The 15,152-nt window shown below is 35.4% G+C and overlaps 1 protein-coding gene across 4 annotated transcripts in view; it reads left to right on the top strand.

Moving 5' to 3' along the window:
- Positions 1 to 15,152, top strand: part of GXYLT1 (glucoside xylosyltransferase 1) — a 53,412-nt gene that overhangs the window by 10,775 nt on the left and 27,485 nt on the right. For all 4 annotated transcript variants that reach the window (XM_056509566.1, XM_056509557.1, XM_056509546.1 and 1 more), the window contains 5 exons: positions 5,679 to 5,853; positions 6,837 to 6,962; positions 7,767 to 8,018; positions 13,985 to 14,108; positions 14,413 to 14,585. In XM_056509566.1, the coding sequence (XP_056365541.1) occupies positions 5,679 to 5,853; positions 6,837 to 6,962; positions 7,767 to 8,018; positions 13,985 to 14,108; positions 14,413 to 14,585 (850 nt within the window). The remainder of the gene's footprint in view (positions 1 to 5,678; positions 5,854 to 6,836; positions 6,963 to 7,766; positions 8,019 to 13,984; positions 14,109 to 14,412; positions 14,586 to 15,152) is intronic.

Raw genomic sequence — 15,152 nt, forward strand, 5'->3', positions numbered from 1 at the left:
TGAAAAAACTTACCTTTTTATTTCTTTGTTTCTAACTTGTAATTCCACTTAGCTTTTTTCTCCTGGATATCAGAACCACAGGGATTTGTTTACCCCTGAGAGAACTTGGCATAAACACTTTTGAAACACAGCTTTCTATGTTATTTCCTCTAAGTAGCTCCAAGTGTATTTACTGAAAACTAATGTTGCATGGATTTTTAAGGTTCAAGTATGTGTGATAGAAATGTTGGAGGCATATAGAGGAATCTGGAAATTTTTTAAGAAAGAGATGTGTATATAAACTTCAGTATAAGTCATGCAGTAGTTGAAGATCATTTGAAATGGATGAACTCTGGACAGGTTCTGGTTCTAATAACGAATAATAAGGATCTTCAAGTTAATGAGTCAGTGTAAGATCAATTGCTTTTGTATGTGGGAAGGACTTTGTAGCTATTCTGCACCCATATTTTTTCATCACCATTCTGATTATCAACTTTATTGAGAATGTCATGTGTTGTGCTTCTGGCTTTTTTTTTTTTTTAGCTTTCACCTTGACAGAGGAAGCATGAGACTGCTTTTATGTACAGTGTATCGATTTTATCAAAACTTTAAAAATGCTGATAAAGATAACATGAGGCCCAGATTTTGCATGGTCTAGATGATGCTTTTCTTTTCTAGTACACCTTTCAAGGTACTCAGTGTTGTCTAGCTAGTATGGCTGCTTATTTCCTACTGGCACTGACTAAGAAGAAATTCTTGGGGGTCATTACTATGGCTATCTGACCAGGCTGATTTCAGTTGTTGGATGTTGCAGCTAAGTGGGTTTTAACTTGTGTTGCCTGCTAAAGTTTTTGGGTATATTGAGCTTCATGTAGTATGGTTATATTGAGATGAATTCTGATAGTCCTTAAAAAGGACTTTATCTGAACTATCTGGCTCATTGGAGAATGGGGCTTCTATTTTTGTAGTCAATTTAAAATTACTCATATATTTTAACTTCAAACCTAATTTACTAATTGAGTTGGCATTGGGTAGATTACATTTGGACATCATATGCAGTGGTATCATTAGTATACTTTTACAAAACAAGCTCTTGATTATAACATGTTTTTCATGCAGTGATGCAGTAGAAGGTTAAGCTAAGTAAAAACTAGAATTTTCTTCACTTTCAAATCCAGATAATGTCTGTAGTTCCCTTGATTCTACTTGTAATAAGTGTGGGACTGAGTGATTTAACAGATGCATTTTAATCAGTGTAGCTTTGCTGCCTTCTTCCTCTGCCTATTTGCTTTGTTTTTTCTGGTGACTAAAGGCTGCTGGGTTAGGCTTCTTAGTGGTTGATTGATTTAGATCTAACTGGGCATTACAAGCGAAAAGGATGCAGTAAATAAGCCATCTGTATTGCACTTACGTAACTACCATTTGATTTTCTGAGGTATATTGTGGTGCCAGCTTTGAAATAACACAGTTTGATTATATGAAAATACTTTCCCTGCATAGTTTAGTGAATATAAGTAGCATTTTCTATGCTAATGATGAAAACCACTTCTATTACACCAAATTAGATGGAACTATATACAGGATGTTCCTGAGGTTTTGGTACCCTCTCACCTGCTTTCCAAGTGTTACGTGAGAATAGGAGAACTTTATACAAATAAAGGTGACCTCTACTTCAGTTCCTGGTGTCAAGTCTAAAGGACAGAGCTAAGCTTTTTGTGGAGCTGGTGGGTATTTTAGTGCCAATAAAATTTGTGTTGTGGTTTTTTTTTTTTTCCCCAGGAAGTGCAGCTGGGATGCTATGAAGGCTCTAGAAAAGTGTAACCTGTCAAAAGATACCTCTGTAGCTTACTATTAAATTACAGCTTCATAATTGTAATTGACCTAGAAATGCTAATTTAATATACAATGTGTCATGGTAAACATCTTTAAATATAAGGCAATGTCTTGACAGACAGGCTCTGGAAAACCTTGTTGTAGCAGATGCACCGAGGATATCCACCTATGTTCTTCTCTCAGAGGTTATTAACAGCAGAATTAATCAGTTTAGAATGAACGTCTACACTTGGCACAGAAATACTTCAGGCAAGGCTTGTACCTGGCCTTTTGCTGCTGCTGAGTAGCATGTTTTAAAATATATGCTTTTTACTCACATTGTCAAAAGTGAATTGTTTTGAATGTGTTTCCTAACATGGAAGTCTGTCTCGAGTGTTTTATTTTTACTGTCCCTATCTCTCACATGTAATTAGTATCCTCACAGAAATAAAATTCTCTTATTTCTTCCTAAGACTCAAATCCTGTCATGGCATCCTGTTCAGTATCTTTTGCTGGGTTCCAGGTGCCTTCTTTCTCTTCCATTTTAATTACCAGAGGTTTTTCTTACCCTGCAGGAGATGAGACTCTCATAGGACATTATTGAAGATTTTTTTTAGAAATTAGGTATGTCAAGTTTTCTTTGTTAGTCTATCCAACATCCTTAACAGTTTTTATTTCACTCTATTGTTTTTTCCCCCCAGCTTTTCCACTAGGTTCTCCCACACCAAAAGATGAAGCTATTAATAATTAGAAATGTGCATATAAAAATCTACTTTTCTGTTTTTCTGTCTCTCAACAAGTTTTTTGAAAGTATCTCCTCACTTTTGAAAGCATTTTAACCCTTTCAGGACCTGAATTTGAGTTTCACTAAAGGTTCATACCAGAGCTGTGATACCTGATACCAAACCTGCTCAGGTTCAGACAAGTTACTATTCTTGTAGAATAAATTTTATTTTGCACGTTGTCAACTCAGCAACTGCACTGCTAAAAAAAATGTACTGCCAAAAGATCTTGTGTCACTTGGTCATAACAGATACTGGACCAGTTATCTAAAGGAACATAGTTTTCCTTTCCCTGGCTTCTGGTGAGGTAGCTGCATGCCTAACTGCGGTGGAGAAAGATGGGGAGAGGTGGGAAAAGAAGGGAGCAGTTGAAGGCAGAAAATTTGGGAAGAAATTAGTGGAAAAACTAAAGCCATGTAGACATAATACTGAAGAAGGGAGTGCAATAAGTAATGAAAAACATAATTGGCTCTGTGCATGGAACACGTTCACATTGAAGGTGAGACTGCAGAGCTCCAGCTGATAAGCTCTGCTGAACAATTTTCACTTTGTGCTGCCTCTGCATCAGGAAAATGAGAAAGTGTTGAAAGACACTGGCAGCTGAGGGTTACTGGTAAATTGTGTTCCTGGATGAAGATGGGATGGGACTTCTCTCTGGCAGTGGACAGGGGTGTATGTGAAAGGGAGAGGAGCAGCACTGAGGTGTGGTTGCTAAAAAGGAGACTGTGGTTCCCAGTGGTCTGTATGCAGGGAAACCAAGTGCAGCTCATAGTCACTAAACAATATCTTTTTACACATCTGGAGTAAGGACCACAGTCCTGGAGTCTCCTAATTCTGCCTTAGTACATCTAATGTGTCTCATTCCATTTTTAGTGGATAGTCCACAGACGGAATGGTGGCCTGTTCTTTCCAACAGCTCCTTGCTCCATCTGCTTCAGGGATAAAGCTTTATTTTGTGAATTTATGGACCGGAGTCCAGCTGTTTCCTGTTTGGTACGAGTTGAAATTCTGTTTTTGTTAGCCCTTTCTAATTTTTTTTTTGCATTTAAATAAATAATTTTTAAGCACAAATTTAAAAAAAATTGAACTCAGTAAGTCTGAAACTTACAGAAGAGGTCGTGTGAGCAAAGTGACTATAAGAAAAGCATTATAACTTGATCAGTCAGTTTTTTGTTGTGTGGCTTGAAATATTTTTTTTATTCACAGAGGTCACTAGATGTAGAAGTAATAAAATATAATCTTGGAATCCTAGTGCATTTTAGAGTTTCTTCAGCATAATTTTTGTCATACTTTATTCATGGAAAGCTGTGTGTTAGATGTAGTTCAGGAGCTTGGCTTTCACCTATGTAGTTTGTGTAGGTTTTGCCCTTATTTATCACATGACCTTTTAATATCACTGTAGACTCTCATGACTTTGGGGCTTAATTATTGTAATTCCCTTTTCAGTGGATTAGTGATGAGGCTAATCTGCTGCTTGCAGCTTGTTCACACTCTGGTAGTGTACTTATTTCTGGGTTTCAACCACCTTCATCATATTCAGCTTTCATTGTGTTTTTTACATTACTACTTGCTACATGGTGTACTGTTTAAATTAGCTTTATGTATAAAGGTCTGAATGGACATGAATCAATTATATTTCAAGATCTTTTTTTTGTGAATGTGTTAACCTGAACTAATTTTCAGATTTTGCTTCAAGACTTATAAAAGATTTCAATCTGCAGATTAAATCACCTGAATATAGATTTCTGCATATTAGTGTCTATGTCAGGTAGGTCTTAAACAGTCACTAAAATTGAAAGACCATAGAGGATGATCCAGCCACTTAGTTGCTGAGATGTAAATGGTTGGTGTTAATCAGGAAGCACGTGGATATCCTAGACATCTTTTTAAGACTACTAGGAACAAAATGATCTTTGAAATACTCAGTCTTTTTGGCATCTGGAGATCAACTGGAGATCAGCTTCAGAATTCGTTTTATCTGTATAATTTGGCATTAAACTTGTAATTTAAACATTCAGATACTTTTGGTTCTAGTAGTCCCCTCCTTCCATAGTCTGTGCATACAGCTCAAGTGCATAGTATTGTTTTACAGATGGGCTTTGAGTTATGTGTGTTTAAAAGCTTTGAAAGATTTTCTGACTAAATTATGAAATCCATGAGATTTTTAGTACACCGTGTTGACACCAAGCTAATGGTATTTACCTGATGACAATTTCAGTCTGTTATATTAAAGTGGTGAAATAACTTTAAAATGTGCCCTGTATAATGCATTCCAGGCACATCTCACCATAATTGTTGCACAGGTGTCTTCAGGAGTAAAGGATTTCCCAGTCCCCACTCCTTGCAATGATTTAGCCTCAAGGTCATGGACAGTGTGTGTGGTCAGTGTACCTGGGGGATTTCCCAGAACCACTGGGAGAACCAGGGCATCCCACAAGGCCATCTGAGCTATCAGTTTCCCCCCATCCAGCCCACATTGTTATCCTGCAAGACAGAAGGACAGGAGAAAGCTTTTGGTGTTTTGTCAGTGCTTGGGAGAAGCACTGAAAGGTGTGCTTGACAAAAAAGGACTTACTGGAGCACAAATGGACAAAACCCAGATCAGTCAAAAATTTTCTTAACAGAACTTCTTGAGAGTAGGGGTTATCTCACTTACATTGTTGAGTTCAATGCTGCTGTATTTGTCATTTTCTCCTATGTCTGTATTTAGTCCAGGGAAAGAGGAAAAACCATGTATAGACTTAATGTGCTGTCAGCCTTTGATATTTTAATATAACTTAATGTAGTCTTTCTTTTAGCATAGCCATTTTGATCAATTTCCTTGCTATAATGAATAGGAAGATTGTAAAGAACAAATATTTGTGTGTAGATCCTCTAGACCTTTTTTTCCCTTGTAGGCTGGGATGGTGAGAGTGATTATGAGAAGGGTTCAGGTTAAATGTAAGCATACATATACGAAGTGTAATGCTGTACTTTGCATGTTCTGTTTGCTGGTTTAAGTATGATAAAGGGTATTTTGTTAATTACTTGCTGCAGTAAATAGTAGAGTTTTTCTTTAAGCCTGTGCTAGAAATAATGTCAAATGAAAAAATATTTTTGTATCAGATATGATTATATGAAAACACATCCTTCTGAGAAAATGCATCTAGCAGTGGTGGCCTGTGGTGAAAGACTGGAGGAGACTGTTACTATGTTGAGATCAGCCATTATTTTCAGCATCAAACCTCTCCATTTTCATATTTTTGCTGAGGACCAATTGCATGAGAGTTTCAAAGACATAGTAAGTATTCAAAAATGTATTCAATCAAATTGTAGCACAATTTGTAGCACAATATACAATTGCAATATAGCAATTCTTCTACTAGCTATTCTTCTGCTTGTTTGATAGAGTGGCAGAAATGCAGGAGTCTAAAAATAAGGTAATAAGGCATTTGTAGAGTTGGATGGGGATCTTTGAAATATTTTCCTGCTAGCTGCTAATACAAGGGTTTCTCTAGAGACAGACTAAAACTTCCTGATTTGTTATCTTGAATCTGTTAAATACAAGCTTGATGTTCTGAATGCAGACCAGTTACTTTGTCTGAGCTTGTTTAGAGTTGGTTTTAACAGAAGAAATTAGAGATCTGTCCTTTTTTTGTCTCTGTACTTACAGCATGAGTCAGTCTTATATTGCTTAGAGAAAGTGAAACACCAGTTTTTGAATATAGTAGATATGGTGATGTCTAATTTTAGTTTATTTCAGTTAATGAAACTGAAACAATTACATTATGACTTGAGTAGCACTTTTAAAAGCTGGTGAGGCTATAACTGTGGAGGGGTTTACTATTTTTGTGTTTAAAAAGTCATATTAACTGTGACACTAGTATGTTACACATGCTGATTTATATATGCTCTTATGCTAACAGTAGCTGTAGCAAAAATGGAGTAAGATTTAATTTGGAAAGTTTTTGTTGGTATTTGTTCTGTGGTAACTAGTTAAGAGGGAAGAGTTTTAATTAATTTACTTACTTTCTAGAAATACTAATTTATTTTGCTTCTTCATTTTGCTTGTGATCTGATATGATGTGTTTTCTTCATAGTGGCGTGCAGGTGCTACTTTTTGTCCAAGTCTTTTGATTAGCTGACAAATTCTTAGATTTCTGTTATGGAAAAGAGGCATTGCACTTGTGTTCAAGTATAAGTTTGAATGGTGAATTGATTTTTTTTTTTTTTTGTAATAGAAATGAAATGAAGTAATTTTTGTGATTTCTTATTTTCACATAGCTTGATGAATTTCCCTATGAAGGAAGAGTTAATTACACATTATATCCAATAACATTTCCATCTGAGAGTGCAGCAGAATGGAAGAAATTGTTTAAACCGTGTGCTTCACAAAGACTATTTTTGCCAGTAAGTTACTTTGTCAAAAAAGCCAGAAGTCTGTTTATGAAGCATCAAACTGTCCTTGTTAATCTGATTTCTCTTTGATTTTAAATGAAGAACTACTACTCCTTAAAGTTACTTTTATGACATCCAAAAAACCCCTCTGAATTTAACATTCTTCTATGGCATTAGTACCCTATGGAATAAAGGTCCTTTTCTCACTTGATGCATTATGGCACAGTATCCTCAGAAAGAGGTATAGGTCATGTCATCATCTCAGAGGTAAGATGGATTTATCACACCTCATCTCCTCATTCAGTTGGAAAGTCTCCTGCATGCATGGGTCTGAGAAGTGCTAGGGAAAAGGAAACGGGAAATGGGCTATTGTTGCCAGTTTTGTGTATATGCTCCTCAAAGACACTTCAGAAAACATACTTCAGGCTTGGTGAATTAGAGCAATGGCAGCTGTCTCCCAAAGATGGGCTCCTAACACTTGTTTAATTAGCTGCATGGGAAAGCAAGGGAGCAAGAGCAAGAGAGCAACTCCTCCTGTTAGAGCAACATTACACCTGGCTTCCACCTAAGGAGTTCTGGCATATAAAGTGTAGAACGAGTGCCTTTGATTCCTGTTCTATCTAAAACTTATTTCCCTCTACAAAAATTCTTTAAAATGTGAGAAAAAGGAATTATGACAAATTTATTGAATGCAAACTGTCAGTGTAAAGTGAATTTATTCACATAAAAACAAAAATTTTTTAAACTTTCTTGTGTTTTATGAAGAGAAGTTCAATAAAACTTAAAACTTTGTTTTTAAATTTCTTTCCCTCACAGTTAATCCTCAAAAATGTGGATTCACTACTGTATGTTGATACTGACATCTTGTTTTTGAGGCCTGTTGATGATATTTGGTCTTTTCTGAGAAAGTTCAACTCTACACAAATTGCTGCAATGGCACCAGAGCATGAAGAACCTCGTATTGGGTGGTATAATCGTTTTGCAAGACATCCCTATTATGGAGTAACTGGAATTAATTCTGGAGTCATGCTAATGAATATGACACGTATCAGAAGAAAATATTTCAAGGTATGTGTGTTGCCTCAGCTGCATTTTCAGTGGATTTCTTTCTTTTATTCTATTTCTGTTTCATATTCATATGTATTTTTCAAAATGTTTTTTCTGTAATTGTAATAATGCTCTCAAAGTACACTGTGTTTAAAATAGTGTCTATTTTTTAAGTGTCATTCACTGTAAGACTTATACTTCTTGAATTTCAAGTGTATTTGATTGATTTAATTTTTCTTAGTTCTGTGAGATCCTTTGACTTGACACAATTTTCTGTAAATTGCATTTGCCAATAGATATGCCCACATTATTTCTTCACTTACAGGCATCCCAGAAAAACAGTAATTGTAAACTTGTAAAATGTGAGTAGTTGTATGACCAGAAGGTGGTGCTAAAACATTTAGTAAGTTGTTGAAAATGAAGATTTCCAAATTTTGATCTTTTCCATTGTAGCCAAGGGATTATCACCCTAAGTATCTTTTTATTTGCTTTGAAGTCCTAGTTTTTGTAGACAAAGAAGTTCATCATGAAAGTAGCTACTACTACATGCATGGAAGCAAAGCACACAGCAGTAGAAATGGTCATTGCTTCTCAGACTTGAAGTTTTTCTCGTGTACTTGAAGCACAAGTACAAAAGCAGTGCTGTGTGATTATGGTTGGGAGAAAGTGCATCTCTGTTTAAGAGAAGTTTGATGAGGGAAAAATAATCATGCATCAAAAACTTCTGGAAGATGCATCCATAAGAGGAGCAATATAAACTTGCAGTAGACATTAATTCTCCCCCACTTCCAGTGTAATGAGCAGCTTTCATCCTAGCATTCTTGCTATGTATTTTTCTTGAAGGAGATTCAGAGAATTTAATAGAAATGGAGAATGTATTATATCAGTTGTAGTTAAAAGTAGAAAGCTGTAGTAGTAGTAGCTGTAGTATATGGCTGCAGATTCTCCAAGAAAACTTATCATCATTATATATATATATATAGATATCATCAGTGAAATCTTGCATTGTCTAATTTGTTTATTTGTTTTACTGATTATAGCATATGGAGAAATGATAATACTGAAAAGTATCAAGAGAAAAACATGGGATTGAAAGCTATATATATGTATCTTAATTGTGCATTTTTGTATAGTGATTTATTTTCAGTAGTGGTAAACACTAAGATAAAGTTTGTCTTTTATTCATACTGTACCAGAATTCTAGATTGGCTTCTCAGCACAACTTAGGTTATCAATTCATTGGAAACTTTATGCATTTTTGGTAAAATCGGAGTTCAAATTTTCAAAAGCATACGGATTATGTAGGATACTAAATTTTCAATAAAATGAACGGTAGTTTTCTAGAGAACAGCATGAAGTCCTTTCTCCTTAACACTTAAAATTGGTGTTTTCTTCCAATTTAAGTGTATATATATATATATATATATATATATACCTAAAAAGATTTAATTAAGTGAAATAATTAATGAGTATTTTGAAATTCAAAATAAAACACTGCACTTTGCCATGGTTCTAGTGGGCTAGAGTATTTTTTCTGTGATTCTGTGAGATCAGGGCTAAGAGAGCACTGAGCAGGGGAACCATTTAGTTTTTTCTCCCTTAGTACCTAGAGTATGATCCCACAAGCTTGCAGAGCATCACAGTCCCTAAAGATGCACAAGCTTTATTACAAAAATTACTGTTCATGAAAACTTTCAGAGACTGTGTTTTCATCTTCAGGTTCCTTGAATATCTTATTCTAAAGAGAATAGGAAAAATTGCAGACATCAAAGCAAACTTGGAAAAGGATTTAGTGTAGCTGAGTCTATACACAGTGGGCCTGAGGGTGTATGACTGCTACTATTCTCAAACCTTTGGAAAAGAGGTAGACCAAATTCAGGGGTAGAGGGTGTCCTAATACCCTTTGCCAGTGACACTGCATGTGCTTTTGGACCTTATAAATAACAGTTTCATATTGTATCCCATTAACTATTCCAGTGAAATGCAGTAGAAATAGAAAATGCTTCATTGTGTTATGGAAAGGTGTGAATTTTATATTTATATAAAATATTTATATTCCTCCTGGAGGCTCAACAAATTCTTCAAGGAGTGTATACATTCTGGGAATTTTTGTATGTTTTTAAAGATGCCTGTAGATCTTTCTGCATGATACAGTAGAGCATTTATCTGAAGTGGAAGTTTTGGATCAGGATATTCCTCCAGTGCTATGGATTTAAAACTGTGGATTCTTTGTCTGTTGTAGCCCAAATTACATCTTTCTTCTGTCATCACACTGATTTTTAAGAGTCAGAAGGATCCAGGAGATGTGTAAATAAAAAATAGAACCAGAGATTTTAGCCAGTGTTCATCTGGGTAGCAATAAGCTGTAGTTCCAGGTACTGCTCTAGGATTAAGTCATCTTTTATCCACTTACCTGTTCAAGCTTCAATCTTCTCAGGACTGTCAGGGCAGGCCATTTCAGACAAGCATCCCAGCTCCTTGGCTGTCAGTGGTGCCTAATGGATGTTGTTCCTTCTGGTCCTATCTTATTTGTCTTGTCTGTTGTGAGTTTCTGTGTGCATGTATGGCACGAATGCGTGCACTAAATGCACACATGTGTATGCTTGTATACAGATACATGTGCATGCACAGATGTGTTACTGCATATAGTGTGGTCATCATACTGCATAACTGCACATGAGACTAGAATTCATAATGAAGCTTCTGATGGTTAGTGCCTACATGTCTCTGCTAAGCAGCAGTTAGAAGATGGGAATGTAAAGCATTCAAGATTGTTAGGATATGAAAGGGGTAACAGTAGGTGACATTTTTAAAATTTGTATAGATATAGATGTAGATTTTTTTAAAATGGAAGAGATATAGCAAATGCTACAGGTATGGTGCTTTTTAACAAAAATACCAATGAGGCAATGTGAATAAAGAGGAATGACTTTTGTCACATTTATTAAGAAGGTTAGTTGTGACCCCTGAGATGCAGGCAGTCAAGGAAGGGAACAAACTCTTAGAAAAGTAGAGGTTTATGGGTATGCTTTAGAAAAAGCAAAGTTCACACAGCTTCTGTGACCTAAACCATTATAACCTTTTTTTTTTTTTTTTTTTTTTTTTTTTACCAATTCAGTGTTGCTTAGTGCTGTTGTTTCAAGAAATATGGTGAGCCTGAACAAAACCAAATTGCTTCTAAAAGGAAGGTTTCTTTCTCTTGCCAGCTGCTTTTCCCTGCTTTTCTTAGTTACTTGGATGTAGCCTTTGGTGTTCAGTCCTTTCTGTGATTCAATTTGATTTGCTAACAGTAGAAAAAGAAATCCTTCTGCTGGGTTATTGAAGTAAATAATTTTACAAAAACATGCACTAAGTATTAGCACTACACTATTAGTGCAGGAACAGGGTACAGTCATGTAACTAGAAGGAAGAGGGCTGGCTCTCCCTTGGCATTAAGGAAGTTTAAGTTGGTCAGTTGTTTGTGGCACACAGCTGCAGTTTGTTTAGATACTGCTGTGTGATTTGAGAATTTTTCTTCAGCTTTATATTTTCTTCCTAGAATTTAGAAAAAAAGTAAAGGCCAAATGTGACAGTCTGACTTCAGACTTGGCCTGGCAGAAGTTTCAAAAATGAGTAATGACCAAGCTAAACAAACATACAAAAAACCAGCCCAAAATATGAGAAAATACATAAATGTGCTGCATTTAGTTTGTTCTTACACATTTTCTTCTGCTCAAGTAAACTAGAGTTTTGAGAGTTCTTAAGAACCTGTGTGTATCAATTTGATGTCACCACAAAAATGCCTGCTATGATTTGGGGCTTTTTTTCTCAAATTGCTAGCATTCTTTGCTTATTGTGGAACACTGGAGAGAAGGCTTATATTCTGTAAATTTAAAAATTATTGTAACATTTTTTCTTTGAGTTTTTTAACTTGATTAACTTCTGAAAAGCAGTTCTATCAGCATCCTACTTCTCAGGCTGCTTCACCTCACTGCAAGTTACAATGGAATATTTTAAAGAAGGAAAACAAGTCATTATGCAAGTAGTTTCTCTTGCTCCTACACTGGTGTCATTATATATCACTGCTGTTTTATTAATATGTAGCTCTTTTCTATTTATGCAAAGGTTATGGAAATACTACAATTTCCAGTTCTTAAATCTGACAGCATTATTTGTCAAGTAGTATTGCTTCTAGACATCTGACTATGTGATGAATGTTCTTACCTGCTTTGCATCTTCTTGGGATATCCTCTGGATTTCTCTGCTGTTAAAAGTCTACGAGTGAAAAGAAAATTCTATTAAGTAATGACTTTAACAAATTAAACTTCTATTTCTATGTGTTGCTCTAAAATTATATTTGTTACTGTATATTCTCTTACTATTATTTGCCTGGTACGAGTGAGCTAAATTAATTCTGCTTTTAATTCTTAGCATTTTATCTAAACTTAAACCTTAGGTCAATATTCTGTGAATTGCAAATTTCAGGTGAGGGAGTAATCTTTATTGACTGTGATTTAGTCTTATTTATTTGCTTTTTTGGAAGGTTTTAGCTTAGTCTTAAAGCCTGTGTTTTATTTCATTTAATTGCTTTGCATTGAGTTTAATGATAATTCATACTAGCGGAGAATTTTCTTGTACGTTTCTTATGCCTGCACTCATCGAATACTTGCAGGCAATCATAATCATAAATTTTTAGGAGAGAAGGGACTGCAATATTCTGTTTGGCTTCTTGCATAATATAAGGTATAGATCTTTTTCTGTATTAATTCTTGTCTGAAATCCTGTAATTTCTTGGTTAGTCTTCAGTTCTGAAAGCCCTTCATATTTGATGGCTGAAATGATTTGAGGGAAGAGTAAAAACTGAACTGCAATTTTGTGCACTTTCTTCTTTGTCAGTGTAAATCTCAGAGAAAGAAGTCTTTGATACTGTAAATCTTAAACTGAGTATTTTGCTCCTGGTAATCTGTCTCTTAACATGATATTCCTACGTGCATATCCCAAACTATAATGGAGTTATAATATGTATTTTTTTTTGGCAACTTGCTTAAAAAGAAGAAAAGGTACAGTGCTTGTACTTGTTCAGGAATTTGCTCACTATGGGACTTGTTACTGCATTCACACTCTCAAAACTGTGAAGTACAGGGTCCAAAGTGAGCAGCCTTATTCCTTTTCTGTTCTAGTTGAACTTAAATAAGGTGTAATGATAAGAGATTATCTTTGGAATATGTAACCATTTAAACTGCAGTTTTGAATCCCTTTGTTAACATGGAATTAAGTGTAGGACAGTTTATTCCAAGTAGCTGCTCCTCAACCAGAACCTTAGAAGAACTTCTTTTCTTTTGAAGTGATTCTGCTGAATCAAGAATTCAGGAATTTGGTAACAGCTGACTTTTGCTTACTGACTTTTGCTAGTGAAAAGTTCTGCTGTTGATGTGGAAATTCAAGTTCAATAACTAAAAAAAATAAGTTTGACTTGATGAAAATGCTTCTGAAAACCTTTGAAGGATTTCTGTGTTTTTGTGCACTCCTTTGTAGCCAGTATTTTTTATCTGTGTGTGTTTGTAACTATTTAGGAATTAATTTTATTTTGAACTGGTTCAAATTTTTGCAGTTAGCGTTAGAGCCTGTATAATAACTCTGTGATAAAGAGAGAAATTGCATGACGTGTGGATATTTAAATACTCCCCATCTACTTGCTGCATGACTTAAACACAATTTTGGTGTTAGATCTTACTACTGTATAAAAATCTATTGCTATTCTTAGAATTCTTGGCTTAAGATGTTAGAGAGAAATTTTTTGGTAAGTTGATGATTGAGAGATAAAGCATATTGGAAATGTCCATAACTAGTTTCCTTAGATAGACTTGTTGGCTTAAAAGGAAGAAGTTATCTATACATTTGAGATTTGTACCTTTTAAGTGCAAGCTACTGCAAACCTTTAAGGCATTTCCTTCCTTCTAGGTATAACTGTGCTGAATGTGTGTGTTTTGCTTTGTTTTGTTTAATAGAATGATATGACGCCAGTCCGGTTACAATGGGGAGAAATTTTGATGCCACTACTGAAGAAATACAAGTTGAACATAACATGGGGTGATCAGGACCTATTGAACATTATGTTTTTTCACAATCCAGGTAAATCCACATTGATTTTCAGTCTAACATTATGAAGTTTTCTTTTCTGTGGAAAAAAAAAATGCAGGAAAATATTCAATTAGCAGGCTTTTTGGTGAAAGCATTCAAGGAACTATTCACTTCTTTAGTTCTCTGAAAGCCTTTGAGAGACAGTGATGGAGCTTGCTGGAGTGTAATTGACTGTTAGATTTCAAAACAACTGTACAGAAATTTATAAAGCTGGCCTAAATAAGTAAAGAGAAGATTGGTTTATTTCCTGAAACAATTTTGATACTTAACCCAGAGCTCTCATTTTTCCACACAGAAAGTCTTTATGTCTTTCCTTGCCAATGGAATTACCGGCCTGACCACTGCATCTATGGAAGCAATTGCAAGGCAGCTGAAGAAGAAGGTATATTTATTCTTCATGGAAATAGAGGTGTTTACCATGATGATAAACAACCGACTTTCAGGGCTGTCTATGAAGCAATAAAAAATGTAAGTGACTTTTGCATTGTACTTATTATTTCATGTATGTTTGTCTATAGTAGTACATGTATTTTTAGGTATGTTGATACTCATCTTGACTGCAGGAAAAGAATTTTTTTCACTTTTACATAATGTTAAGTGTTTTATCACTTTTTTCTGCTTTATTGTTTGGATGGAGTTCCAGTATATTCCTGTTTTGATGAGCATCTTTTGAAAAGGGTGTAGACTATATCTAGGTTAGGATTCTAAGACAAAGCCTGTAGTTGTCAGTGTTTATTTAAAATGCTTTATTCTCATTTATTTAATAAATCGCCCGGTAAACTGTTTCCATGAGCATTTGGACATCTGAGAATATCTGAATAGGAAGGGGCTGACAGGTATCACTAAAATCCAGATACCTGGCCCTGCACAGGACCAGCCCTGAGAGTCACACAATATGCCTGAGACATTGTCCAGACATTTCTTGCACTGTGCCAGGCTTGGTGCTGTGGCTGCTTCTCTGGGGAGCCTGTTCCAGTGCCCGACCACCCTCTGGGTGAGAAACCTTTTCCTAATATCCAACCTAAACCTACTCTG

The sequence above is a fragment of the Oenanthe melanoleuca genome, chromosome 1A (assembly GCF_029582105.1).
Source record: "Oenanthe melanoleuca isolate GR-GAL-2019-014 chromosome 1A, OMel1.0, whole genome shotgun sequence".
NCBI classification, from domain to species: domain Eukaryota; kingdom Metazoa; phylum Chordata; class Aves; order Passeriformes; family Muscicapidae; genus Oenanthe; species Oenanthe melanoleuca.